Below are 14,864 nucleotides of genomic sequence, written 5' to 3'. Positions count from 1 at the left end.
TAGGTTGATCAACCCTCAGTCGATAGTGGAAACCATCTAGCGAGACCAAAGCTCGAGCCCTGCGGCGAGCTTGGTTCTGGCGCTAACGTTGTTGAGTGCGTCTCGACAATGAACTAGTAGGAACCTTTGCTTTAGCCAGAGCTGAGCTAAGTTCGTTATCAAAAGCCATAGTTTGGCTAGTAAAAGCTGAAGTTCGGCCAGGTTGTTTGACAACCCATTTCTTAGCCTGACGGCTAGTTACTGGAGCCTCCTCTTTGAGGGGCTTGGAGAGTTGAATCATCAGAAGCCACTTGGGCTGAAGTCTCATACGAGACTCGACGACACTTTCGTGCCTTCGTGGGACTAGACTTACCAGAGGAAAGAAAATCCTCATATTTGGACTGGTCAAATTCGATGACCAGAGTCTCGACGTCCGTTCCCACAGCAATCTGGTCTGATTGCGCCACCACCATCTCGTCGAAAAGAATAGCTTCTCCCACTGTGGTCCCCATCGTCTGTAGGGTCAAAAAATTAATGTTGGGATTGATTTTCTTGTTTTAAGAAATGGGTTCGATCACTTGGTACGAAACCCTTACAATCACTCACACTCTCTCTCTCGATTACATAGGAAGAGAAGATTAATTCAGCTTCTCTTTTATTTAAGGTAGGTTCTAGGTGGTGAAAGAATGCTTCCCCCGATGCTTGAGTCGAGCTTGCCTCCGGTTGACGATCAGACCAAGAGCACAAGAGCTTCTGACCTTCGTTAGCCGGCTTGAATCAAAATTCGAACTCTGGATTTACACGCAAAAGCTCTGATTTCTGATGATTAAAAGTCTCAATTCACTAACCCCTCCACTCCATACCTGCTTGCGGCTATTTATATAGCTTTAGCACGTAACCAACGTGCTATAATCGTGGAGTCACAGGCGTAACTGATGCGCTAAAATTGTGGAGTCGTGGCGTAACTGACTCCTTAAATCTAGCCCACGTGGCTGATTGGGTCTTCGTGGCCATTACAGCCTGATTTAATATGGGTGGCAAACTTCACTGCGTTGGCGAACCTCGTCCTTAATGTCGAGCCTCACTGCGTGGCGAGCCTCGTCTTTGATGTCGAGCCTCGCTGCATGTGAGCCTCGTCTTTGATGTCGAGCCTCGCTGCGTGGCGAGCCTCATGAGCTTCTTTAATAATGAGCTTCGCCTCGCTGCGTGGCGAGCCTCATGAGCTTCTTTAATAATGAGCTTCGTCTTCACTGACGAGCTTTAAATGTGATGACAAGCTTTGTTTTCATTGACGAACTTCACCTCCGATGATGAACTCCGAACCTCGTATCCAATGACGAGCTTCGAACCTCGTTTCCAATGACGAGCTTCATCTTTGATGTCAAGTCTCATTTCCAATGATGAGATTCGAACCTCGTTTCCAATGACAAGCTTCACATCTTGTTTCCAACGACAAGATTTGTTGTTTAAGATGAGGTTCATCATTGTAATGACCCTCGTCATGCTCGTTATGAGCTTCAACGTTCTAAGGTCAAATGATTAGCCAATGATCTATGAAGATCCATAAGAGTGGAGGAGAGATAGGCTTTTTTCACTAGCCTCTCAATCCTCTCCTTTCTTTTCATGTTGATCATGCCTATTTATAGGCTTAGAGCCATTATGGAGTGAGTTAATGGGCTTTAACTCCCCTTATAATGAGAGAGTTAGAGGTTATTAACTCCTATTTAAATAGATGAGTTAGTGGTCATTAACTCTCATTTAATGTAGCCCTTTGAAATGGTGTCTGACGAAGTTCGTTTGCTAGACGAGGTTTGTCCGCCTGACGAGGTTCGTTTGCCAGACAAGGTTTTTCCGCCTGATGAGGTTCATCCGCCTGACGATGTTAGTTCACTTCGCTATATCTTTGGTGAGCTTGACTGCGGCTTCGTCTTCTGATGGGTAAGGTGTTGTTTGTCCTATTGAACTAAGACAAACTTCATGAATTGAGGCTGAGGTTCATCGTTGTGATGACCCTCGTCATGCTTGTAGTGAGGTTCGACTCTCCTTCGTTTCTTGGCACTTTTTAGTGTCTACAACCTATACATTGGGATGATGTTGGAGAAAAAAAACTTTTTGGACCTGAGTTAGTGTAACAAGCCATAGACAAGATTTACTTAGTAAGAGAGCACATCCGAAATGTATAAAGTAAACAGAAGAGTTATGCTGATCAGAGGACGAGAAACTTAGAATTCAAGAAGGTGATCATGTATTTTTAAAAGTGTCACCTAGAAGAGGTGTGAAGAGATTTGGAATCCGAGAAAACCTGAGTCTAAGATTTGTGGGACCGTTTGAAATTCTTCACCGTGTTAGTGAAGTCGCTTATAGGCTTGCTTTATCGCCTTCTTTGGCTGGAGTCCACAATGTGTTTCATGTATCTATGTTGAGTAAATTTATTCAAGATCCAGATCAAGTTCTAGAACTAGAACTCATTGAGCTAAAGAAAGACTTAACATATGAGGAGCAACCGGAACGCATTGTAGATCAAAAGGAACAAGTGCTTAGGTGACGTACTATTCGATATGTGAAGGTTCAATGGAAGAATCACTCTGCAAGAGAAGCAACATGGGAGCTCGAAGAGGAGATGCGGCAAAAGTATCCTCAACTTTTTGAGAACCAAGGTACGTAAAGTTTCAAGGATGAAACTTTGTTTAAGGTGGGGAGGATGTAAAGTACCCTTTTTTTAAGAAAATGAAGAGTTTCATAACTAGGTAGTAAATGGAGTTATTGAGTGTTGTAACTACAATTAATATGGGAGCTTAGAAATCCAAAAGCCTTAGAAACTATAAAAAAACCTAAAATCCCCAAAATCTTCTGTTTACGAAAAAAACAAAAAGGAAGTGAGATCGGGGAAGGGGAAGAAGGAGAAAGCTCAGAGCTTCTAACATGTTAGTTTTTTTATGGTTTATTTTAAACTTCGGTATGCCGCGGTTGATATGAGATATTAAGAAAAATAACTCACACCTTTTTCTGGCCACCGGCGCCATCTCCGGCGTCATCCGTGGAACTCCGCCCATCCACGGTCGTGGGTTTTACCGGTGATGACCCCTATGACCGCCGAACCCAAAAAACCCATTTGGGTTCGTAAGCACTTAAATGGAAGAGGTAAGAGGAAGAAGAAAGGAAAATTATCCAAGGCCCCTTAGAGTTTTGAGAATTTACTTTTAAGTCCAAAACATATGAAAGGATATTTTCTGCATGAAATCTATTTAAAGGAAAAAGTTTCCTTTTGACCCACTAAACTAGAAAAGCTACTATTAGCTAGGCTCAAGTTTTGTTTAAAGAAGGATAGAATTAAATTTTAGAAAACCCCCTAGAAATTAGAAATATTAGTTTTATACCCAAAATAGTTTGAGTATAGAATCTTTAGTTTTTATTCATCTTGTATGATTATAGGTTTGATCGAGGAGTAGGTTCTTGGAGTACGGTTCTCCAAATTGTTACAAGATCTTTAAGGTGAGTAGAATTCTTCTCATTAGTTATTTTCTATTATATATTATTTAAATAATAATTTTATTTTTTGTATAGAGAAATGATGGATCAGACATGTTATTATGTTCATTTATAGTAATTTGAATGTAATAGCTATTTATCTTTTACAAGATAAATATTGTTTAGTACATGAGATTATTGAAAATTTATCATTTCAAATTTACTGCTCAAATCCATTTATTAAATAGTTCTATTTGACAAAAATTAATGATCTATTCGTTTATATTCATGAATATTCTATTTTCATGAAATTGATATGAGAAAAGTTTGCAAATGAGTTTAAACATTTATAATGCTTTTCGTATCAGTGAAAATTGTAAGCGATACTTTGAACAAAAAGAAAAGTATTTTAAATGTTAAAAATCATCAGAAGTCCACTATGGAGTGAAGTGATTTGTTTAAGCCTACCGTATGGTATTGAATGTACCGACCAGTGTTAAAGCGCCCTTTTGGTAAAAGTGAAGTGGCTTTCGGGCAACCTATGGTAGTGCTAGGTACATTCTGTTCCCGGGTTGACTTATAATGATTTTGTTGGATATCTTGACTCTAAGATATATTTGTTTTAATGTTAACAAATATTATATATTGTGTGTATTGTGTGCTAATGTAAGTTTTGTAGTATCAGAGAAAAATCAACAATGATATTCAAAAAGATACTCAAGACACAAGATGAGTTCAAGGCAACAAGACAATCAAACAAGAAGATGTTCTTCATAATTTGTATTTTTTACATTTTCTTTACTTAGAATTTATGTACAAGCCTTGATCACTCACAACACTTACACACACATAGTATCTAGAACACACTAGCACATGCTTAGTGTGTGGTTAACTACAGAAATCCCCTAAGTTAACCATTAGAGTTTATAAATAAAGAATGAGTCTCAAAACATATCATATATCTCATATGTATGTTTAAGTAGTCGACTAATACCCTTAGTAGTCGACTACTTAAGCCTTAATAAAATTTATTAGAATCTGTGAATTTACAGTATAGTCGACTAATAGGCTTTATAGTCGACTACTAAATGTTAGTTTAGAATTTTCAAAACGTCAGTTTTATAGTGTAGTCGACTAATGCCAATAGTAGTCGACTACTAAGCAGTTTTCTGACTTCAAGGAGTCTGCTTAGACTCAGTGTAGTCGACTAATCTTCCTTGTAGTCAACTACAGATACAGGTTTTCTGATTGTTTGATTTTTGAATACTTAAACGTTTATAGCCATTTTTGGACGTTAATTGGGTTTAAAATTCTGTCATTTCAGAGGCTATAAATAGGTTTAAAAATAAAAAAATGTAAAACCAAGTTTCACATACATTAGAAGTGATATTTTAGAATTCTTGACTCTAAAAAGTGCATATTTTGTCAAGAACAAAAATAGAAAACTCTCTCACCATTTGTTCTTTAAACTAAAGATTGTTTAGGCAATATTCAGAGAGTTAAAAAGTTCCTAAGCCACTGCTGCACTTCACTAACACTTCAAGGCTTATAAGAATTTGTGATATTTCTTTAAATAAGGTTTCTCTCGGGTGTGAGAGAAGATCTCTTGGTTTAGAGATTGGTTGTAATTGGCATGGTCTTGTCAATTGGTGTTGCAATTTGCATGGTCTTGCAAATTGGTCAGGTTTGGTTTGATTTTGTACTTGGTTTCAAAATCATAATGGAAATCTCAAGCGAGATTTACTTGGGGAATGGATATACATCGGGTAGTGGAACCAGTATATATCCTTATGTTTGTGATTGTTAAATCTCTATGATTGTTGTTTATTGTTATTGTAATTTATAACTCATCTTGCAAACTTATTAAACAACACTAATCATCGCCCTCTAGTATTTAGTGTTTGCTTCCACAGATCCTACTCTTGGTATAAGAGCACTCTACAGATTTGATGCGCATTCTCTTGCTACCGGGTTATAATTTTTGTAGCCTTACTGTGACAACTGAGAAAATTTTACAATTATGAATTTAGATTGATAAATACAGTTTTAAAAGTATTTAGCATTCATTCGTATTATTTCTTAAATTTGTGAATATTCTTTTATGACAATGTCACATGCTATTCTTAGAAAATTTATTTTATTCGAAATATTATGTATTTGTTAATCGTCATTTTTTACGATAGTTTATTTAAATTTTAAGTATTGATAAATTCTTAAACTTAACTGATCCGCTAATGATAAGTTTTTTGCTCACTGAGTTTAAACTCACCCCGTTGTTTTTTAATCCTTTTTCAGATGAAAATTAGATGCCTTTATCAAAACCTCGAAGCTTTGGAACATGAGAAGAACCTTTTAGGGTGTTTGATGTTGGAATTATAGTTATACTAGTCTTGCTATAATACTTATGTAATAAGAGTCTTTTAACTCATTAGAGTAAACTTGTGATAATGTAGTTTTTCTCTAAGACTTCTTTATTTGTTAATAATGTAGGCATAAAAAATTGCCTATAGATTGCAAAGAAGCTCAAAACTGACAAAAACATTGATATCTCTCAAACAGGAGAGGATTTGGTTAAATGGATAGTGGAAAACCAAACTATGGTTAGTTTGGTTGAACCAGTCTCATTGAGATAGGTGATTTTTATATATAATTCATCAAATTCCGACTTACGGTTTGAAAAATATGACCCGTTCTTCGCAACATGTTCTGAAGTCCGCCTGAACTGATCAAACCTTGCCTGAACTACTGGACCAAGCCTATAGGTTCCCGGAACATAGCTCGAGATGAAGAGAAGGTGATGAACGTCATCATCCGAGTCAAAGAGGATTATCTGATGCTAAAGGGAAGTAAAGGAACACGTACAAAATGTCGAAACGTGCGCAAAATGACGGAACAATACCAAACCGAGAAATCGAAAAATCCCATCTCCTCGAAATGACTCTGAAATCTTGAGTCACCTCAATGTGGCTCGGAAATTCCAAGTCACCTTAATGTGACTCGGAACAGTGCTGAGTCACATTGAGGTGACTCGCACAGTGAAGTTACAAATGACGTGTTTTTAGATTTTTCTTAGGATTGGTTCGATCTACTATCTCCCTAACTACCTTAAAATTATCCCTAAACATGTTTAAGCCGGTATTAACTAAAGATAAGATCAAATCATGAATTCTTATCCAAAAACACAGCATCCGGAGCCTATAAATACACCCCTAAGGCCCCTATACATGGGAGATCTGAAATTTGAAGCTTGGAGGCGAGATGCTGACCCTGTGAGAGCAGACCCATAAAATTCAGAGAGAGGCTAGAGAGATCTTGGTGAACTTCAGCATAAAGAGGAAGATTTCAAGAGATCTGAAGCCCCTTTTTATCCTTCGCTCGAGATCAGACCTTGTTTTGATCTTGAGAAGAGTAATAATCTTACTTGGTTGATATTATTTACTTTAGTTCTAAGTTTTCTCAATTAAAACAAAGAACACTAAGCCTTCGTACGCATTAATCTGGATCTATCATTCGGTCCTCTACGGACTAATGCGTCCCGGCACAGGCAAAGATCCTACGCAAGCAGAGAGTGCTAAACAAGAGTCTCTGCGTGTGTTTCTAGGAGATTGTCTTTTTATTTCTTTTGTGTAAGAAAAGTCTTATAAAAAGGCTCTTTCTTTTGAACTTATTATAAACGATAAACATTGTAAATGAGCTCTGCAATGAAATCGATTTCCGACGCAAACAAATAAAGCTTCTTTTAAAATGAAATTTATTGTAATATGGTAGTGCACCACAGGTTTAGCATATGCTTTGTGCACGTGTTGCGTTGTCATGCATCTCAAAATCAACTGTGCATCTTGGGGGTGTGACAATCTCGGTGTTCTTTCTTCTTGATTGTGATTATTTTATATCTTGTTGATTATGAGTTGGCTTCCAAGTTACGCAAATCGTAATAGGTGAGGAGACTAAAATTCCCCAACAAATGGTATCAGAGCGATAGAGATGGTGATGGATCCCCAAGGGAGTTCACAAGATAGAAGGCGACGCCGTGCAAGATTGAAGATCAACGTTACAAGAATCAAGACGAAGAAAAAAAAGAAGAAGATTAATTTGTTTTCCGATCGAGGGTTTAGAGGTAGGTTTCGACGATCCAGGAGTTGATTCCCAGATTTTTGAGTGCTCTGAACGCGATGGGAATATCTGATTTCTCAAATTTTGTTCAGTTTAGTCAGAAAGTACTAAAAAGTTCTGATGGTGATAACGAGATAGATCTGATAGCAGATAAGACAAAGGAGTATGCGACAGAAGAGACTAGTATAGAGAATTAAACGTGATTCTAACAATAGAGTTGTCAACATATAAATATTCAGAGTCATCATGGGAGAAAGAGTTGGTTGGTGTGTAGACTCGAGGAGGACAGTGTCAAATTAGGTGGAGATTGTGGCATTGGACATGAAGATGGTGAGCGCTCATATTCAGTCCAAGCCAAGTGGAGGAGATGGAGGCATCTGGCTCGTAGTATGGAGTAGGAGAGGTGCACCGATATGATTCAAGATGAGCGATGTAGGTGGAGTATGAGGACAAAAAGTGGGGAAATACTACTGTCAAGTTCAAGTTAGGAGGAGAAGCATGGTTGATTTACGTCTAATATCAGAGGTGGAAAAGATCTCTTGGTGCACACAAGAGAGGTGGAGGCGCCACAACGAGGTAGATGAAAGTGAGGGTCATACGAGATGTCCAGTTGGAGTGCAGGTGTTCTGATTATGAGTGCATATTCTTTGATTTGAAATGCAAAAAGGAATAGAAGACTCTAGCGAGAGTGGCAAAGTTTCAAGACAGCAATGGTAGATCTTCGAGGTGGCTTGGGAATCAAATCCAAGGTGGAGATTGTTAGGATTGTGTCTTTGATTATTTGTATAACTTCATGAGAAGAATTAGATAAGATTAGAGATCTATCACGATTAAGAGATTAGGTCTCATCATGATTAGGAGTTTGAATCCTATTCAAATTAGGAAGTTAGGCTAGAGATAGGGTCTTGGTTTCTTGTAATATCCCTAAATTTTGGTGATAATAAGTCTATATTAGTAACTATTTAAATAGATATCCTAACAATTGAATTAACTATATTAATTTGTAGATGAGTTTGCTAGAGGGCATTTATGCAACAAAAGAGAATAGTAACTATAATAACATATTTATATTTGTTAAGGGGCTTGCTGCAAAAGAAGATTTGATGAAGGGTTTATGGAAATATTAGCACATAGTATATAAAGAAAAAAAATTAAGTAAACCCCAGTTGTGTTGCCTTTCCTCCAAGCCGCAGACAAAAAAATAAGAAAATCAAAGAAGAAGATAGAACAAGAGACCACGTGCTCCTCTTCTACACTTGTGTCTAGTTTTTCACAACTGCTATTCTTCCTACTCCCTCATCACGTACGACCCTCTCCCTCCACAATTTTCAATCATTGATCTCTATCAAACTGAACAATTATAACCATTTTCTATGGAAAATTCAGTTTATTCCAACCGTGCATGGTCTTGGACTCTTACGCCTCGTTTGGTACGCGGGAATGGACAGAAATGAGAATGGAATGGAATGGAAGAAGGAATGGAATGGATTGTATGTGGGAATGGAATGGTCATTCTCATTCTCATGTTTGGGTACGTTTATAAAATGAAGTTAGAATGAAAATTTCATTCCCATTCTCATATTTGGTGTCACTAGTTCACAAGTGAGAATAGAATCATATTTTTCTAATAATGTCCTTACAACAACATATATTTTTAATAAGATAAAAATAAACATTAATGATAATAACTAAACACTTTTATTTATGCATTGGTTATATTAATTTTGGTGCATGTTATACTAATGCGCATGTTATCTCTCAAGTGTATGTTCTGTTTATATTTTTTAAACAATACTCACTATTTCTTAGTCTTAAAAAATTAAAGAAAAATAAATAAAAGATTATAGCATCTTTCATAGGTCCAAAAAAATATAAAGAATGATATCCACAGTTCTAGATATATAAATGAACTCATTTGATAAAGTATCAAAATCACCCATATCATAACAGGGGTATAATTGAAAAATAGGGGTATAATTGAAAAATACCTATCTTCTCCCTTGAATAGGGGTATAAATTAACTTATTATTAATAGGGGTATAAAATTGAAAAATACCTATCTTCTCCCTTGAATAGGGGTATAAATTAACTTATTATTAATAGGGGTATAATTAAAAAATACCTAACTGATTTGATTCTCTTAACTTATTATTAATAGGGGTATAATTAAAAAATACCTAACTGATTTGATTCTCCCTTGAATGGGAATGGTCATTCCCTATATTCTCACTTGGAATGCTCATTCCCACAAAAAGTGGGAATGGTCATTCCCTGGGAATGGACATTCCAACATCTAAAAAATAGATTTGTTTGGTATGAAGGAATGAGAAGTGAGAATGTCATTCCATTCCAACCCATTCCCGCCTACCAAACGAGGCCTTAGGTATTGTTGATGGAATTTCTAAACGCATCAGCGTACAATTGTGAGCGAAGTTTGGATTTCTTGTGGTATTAAGGTAAGTGGTGAATTTATGCATTGTGCATTGCGTATTTTTCATATAATATTTTATTACGTATGTGCAGATTTAATTCTGATGGATTATATCCTGTTGTGTGATTTACTCGCATACTAAATGTTGATTGGATAAATGCACGTGGTTATTTGGTATAAGTCTATGCTTATTTTTTTTATCAATTGTTATGTCTTTTCGTATAGAAGTAAGCTAAGATGCATATGTGGTTGATTGATTTCACTACTAGTTGGCCTTTAGCATTTTTGTATAATGTATTTAGTTTTACAAACTTTGTTCGATTTTTCTTAAAGCATATGCATCTAAAGTTAATATACCGGTATATGTCGGATATAAGCAAGTTATTTAAACAGGACTCAATGTGCCTCTATGAGGTATTTATTTTAGCGCTAATGGCCCAAGTTTGGGTCTCACCGTCCCAACCACTGGCTATATAATAGTGGGGTTTGCCAAGTCAACCAGAGTATCAAAGTGTTGACCGCATTGAGACGTGACCTGCTTATTTTCATTGCATGTATATATTTTTAAAATGTTACATTATAATTTTTTACTATTTTAGTATTTTGCTTATCAAGTTATTTTATTTAGTTTTGCAAAACCAGTGTCTAATGTATGAATTTATTCGCTTATTGAGTTGTGAACTCATTGTGTTGTTTTCATTCTTTTCAGAGACTCGAGATTAGGTGGAGTTGATGATCTTTTTCAAATTCTTAGAACGAAGCAAGAAATATAATTCGAGATTGTATTTATCTTCTGGGTGAAGGTTAAATAAAGTCTTGATGTTTAGTTGATAAATTGAGAGTTTTGGAATAATGAGATTCTTTCCTTTAGGTCGAGATTTATTTCAAGTTAAGGAATATTTGTTTATATCAAGTCAATTGGATTAATGTTGACTTTTGGGAATTATAGAGAATATTTATTGTTGGTTTTAGTTCGATGAAGAGTTTATTTGATGGTCTTTTAATGAAAGCATATTTTGGAGGATTTTTCACAGGTTTAGTCCGGCTTCAATATTCCTTTTACGTTCGGAATTTGGGGTTGTGACATTTTCCTATATATATTCTTCTATTGTTGGAAGAAAATCCAAGCAAAAAAGAGAGAGCAAATATTCTTGTAATCTAGGGTAAGCAGAGGGCGTAGCCTGATTAAAAATATTGTGCAAGAGGCGAGGGTTTCGTACTCTTTGTCCTTACAAAAGATTACATCATTGAGAGAGGATTTTATAGTCTTTGTCCGTTCAAAAGATTGTAAGGAGGGGGTTTTGGAGAGAATATGAGAATTGATTATGTATGTGAGGTTGAGCGATTGAGAGACGAGAGTTGAGTTGTTCCTTTTGTAGTTCTCCTAGATACATAGTGAATTTCTCGTATTGTTGCCCCGTGAACGTTGGTCGAAGTTGGTCGACCAAATCACGTAAATCTCGGTGTTCTTTCTTATTGATTGTGGTTGTTTTATATCTTATTGATTGTGGGTTGGCTTCCAAGTTGCGCAAATCGTAGTAGGCGAGGAGACTAAAATTCCCCAACAGTTTATAGTACATAATTGGGAGGTATTTGCATTCTAATTATTTACCTTTTAATTAATATACAACAGAACGGATGAGCTCCCCTTGTCCCTCTAAAAACAGAAAATGGAAAGAAGAAAAAACATTTTATTACCAAACACTATCTTGGTTCGGTAAGTTGCCTTGTTCGCCAGCACCATCTTCAAGTTAATGAATCTGCAGCTGCAGATTCTGGAGCTACTTGAGTTGAATATATCGAAGAACTGCGCGAAACTGGAAGCCCTCTCCTGGACTTGTACTTACAAGTAATCCTTAGTTGTAAACATTTCCGTCTGAGAGGCCAACTTGCAACTGCCAAGCTGCGTCGGCTGCTGCTTGCGATGAATCCAGACTTGAATAGGAGGAGAACAATTGTGGAAGCAGCACCAGTTAACAGAAACAACACCCACAGGCTATCAAGTGTTAAGTTATCCATCGTTTTAGTATTGCACGTGTTAGGACAAGTAACCAAGGATTGTGAAAACCACTTTTCCTCCAAATGGCCTAGAGTTCCACTCTCAGATAACTGCAGTATGGCTTTTGAGAAATCTGCGATCAATGGAGAATTCTTGGCGAAAGCCTAAAATAAAGAAATATATGGACGAATAAGAGAACAGGAATAACTTGCTAACAAAAGTATAAATATGGTGGAAGTAAGTCCTGTCAGAATTCCTGTAGTCTTATGCTATATTCTCATGTTCATATTTGCATCTAATACATTAATTTTTATGTTTGGTCGTAGTCAGTAACGGAAAGCATTTTTTGGTATTGCTCCCTTGAAAGATGTCTATCAAATAGGTTCACACCAGTGTTTTCTCTTAAAATCTATCTCGGGTTGGGTTCCTTAATTATCCAATAAAATTAACCCTGTACTGGAGTTATATCTCTCCCCTCTCTCAGACACAAAGTGGATCAACGCCCAAACCCGCCAAAATCAAACTGGGATTGGGTTACTTAATTATGCAATTAGATTAGTTCTAAACTTAAGTTCAGACCAGAAGTGGATCCAAACCAGAACCCACCTCCCTCCCTCCCTAAGATCCGAGACATCATCCATTTCTTAAACCCACTCTCGATGTGTACGTAGCATAGTTGCGCAATTTCCCCCCCCCCCCCCCCCCCAACCCCAAAAAAAAAACATTGTACAATTCCGACAAAATGATTTCTGGTACATTTGCGCGAACCAATTCCCTCTGTTACATGAATTGATACGGTAAATTGGAATACTGCTAACAAGTATTTTGATTGCAAAGTCCCTTGATCTGCACATTGGCAATGCACAATATGTTGCATGCAATCGAGTGAAGTGAGGCACAGACCGCACACATAATAGGCAAACAAGAGATGAAGGAATATATCTCTGAGTTTTCGTTCAGAATTACTTCGATTCGGAAGTATCTGAAGATGAACTTGATGCTAAGGGGAAGAAAATTTGGAAGGAGAAAAAATTATTAAGAAGCTTAGTCACTGCTGTTGTGTGTTTTGTCTCATGCATTCACAAATTTTGAAAATGAAGTATTGAAGTATTTTGTACACAAAAATATTGAAATGCATAAATAACATTTTAGTTTATAGTTCTCTACTATAAACTTTGAAAATGGTAAGCGCACCCGAAAATTATTTACGACATAATAATGTATCAAACTTGGGTACCCTCAAACAAAATTTCTACATGGCGAATTGTGTACCCAAATTCGTACGACGACACCCTACATGCTGCATACCATGTAACTATGGTGTGGAGCAGATTGTTAATCTGCATTGCCTTAAAGATGTATTAACGTGATATAAATTATATTTGAAGCAAGTAAAGAATTGAAGAGTGAAGTCACTTACGAAGCCAAAGCCACCTAGGCGCTGGGTGTCACCATGCACAGTGTAGTGTTCAGAACCATACTGTGAGAGAAATATCTTCAGGTACGGTGTCTCAAGATAAGCCATTGTGATGGCCCCGCTCTTGAATGCTGTCGAATAGTTCTCTATTTTGGGGATTAGCTCGATCTGCTTGTCCTTGTAGCCGAGCACATCTTCAAGATGATTCATTACGAATGAAGCTCCGTTGCATCCTATTTTTTTGTCATTCACAACAGGTTCAAGCTGCTGTGTAATAAGGATAGACCCCAAGCTCGCTGTGAAGGTCGATGTCAGGATCAATAGGACAAAGAGCCATACAGCGATCACTGCCTTCGTGTAGTAGCTATAAAACTTCCCTACAATTTTTGAAGGGATAAATAAGGAACAGTTTGTTCATACACGATGGACTGGACAATTAATGATGATAAATATCCTTGTTTCTTTGTTATTTTATATTAGGACTACCTGTTTAATTACTACTTAATTCACATATTGTACAAGCCTACAAACAACTTTTTTCTTTTTAATGTCGTCGTTTCCACATTAATCTTTTTGGATGAATAAATGATGTAACACTAGAAGCTATATAATTCAAAAATTAGAAGCGTCACTCAACTTCTTTAATTTTTAGTAAACTAACGGGCAGTTATAAATTTTATTCAATACAAATTTCTATTTAAAGTTCCAACATTTCTTGCAGAGTGATAAGACCATTTCACATCATTTTCGCAGTTCTTTTTTGTAATTCTTCTTCAGTTTTGGTACACGTGTTAGTTTGTTTAGGAGTACTCACAAAATATCTATGTTGAAAACAAGTTTTATGGTTAAAAGGCATTGCTTAGACTATAGGATCATTTTGGACTGTGCTTCTTTGAATTATACTAAAGCTAAATTGAGTATAGAAAACTATTGAATGATACCAAAAGTGTAAAGTAAATTATCCCTATGCCATTCTTTTTCACACTAGAAGTGTATTCTCTCGATTTGTTCTGGGAGAACTACAAATAACCCATAATATATGTACATGTAATATTACACTCAACAAATGAACTCGTAATAAACTTTCGTGTCTTGCCGTTAATCATGTCGCGTTGCTATGAGATTTTTTTTCTTAACTCATGAGTAGATGAAATGTGTCTGACATCTTATAGAAGTTTGCAAATAGTATGTTCTTAAGATGATAAAAATTGTTGAGAAAACTCATATGGTTCAATATTATCCACATATTCACCTATATTCCACAGGTAGGATGAGAGGAATTAAATATAAACTGATGTATGTGTTACATGGTATCTAGAATGACACAACAAATCTAGAAACTTTAGGGACACTGATACTTCAAGAATAAGTTGATAATAAAGTTCTGCGCGCATGGATTTTGATTTTCTGCAAGGAAAGTGCTATATTTTGTATCTTTATGTTTTGTTAAACTCTTC

General features: G+C 36.4%; 1 protein-coding gene across 1 annotated transcript in view; it reads right to left on the bottom strand.

Moving 5' to 3' along the window:
• The window catches only part of LOC109838382 (glutamate receptor 2.2-like), a 6,443-nt gene continuing 3,169 nt past the window's right edge, over nt 11,591–14,864 (bottom strand). The window contains exons 4-5 of the mRNA XM_020406832.1: nt 13,411–13,784; nt 11,591–12,154 (exon numbers count right to left, since the gene is read on the bottom strand). Of these exons, the coding sequence (XP_020262421.1) occupies nt 11,738–12,154; nt 13,411–13,784 (791 nt within the window). The 3' untranslated portion in view covers nt 11,591–11,737. The remainder of the gene's footprint in view (nt 12,155–13,410; nt 13,785–14,864) is intronic.

The sequence above is a fragment of the Asparagus officinalis genome, chromosome 1, assembly GCF_001876935.1.
Source record: "Asparagus officinalis chromosome 1, Aspof.V1, whole genome shotgun sequence".
NCBI classification, from domain to species: Eukaryota; Viridiplantae; Streptophyta; class Magnoliopsida; order Asparagales; family Asparagaceae; genus Asparagus; species Asparagus officinalis.
This window is presented reverse-complemented; position numbering and strand designations above follow the sequence as displayed.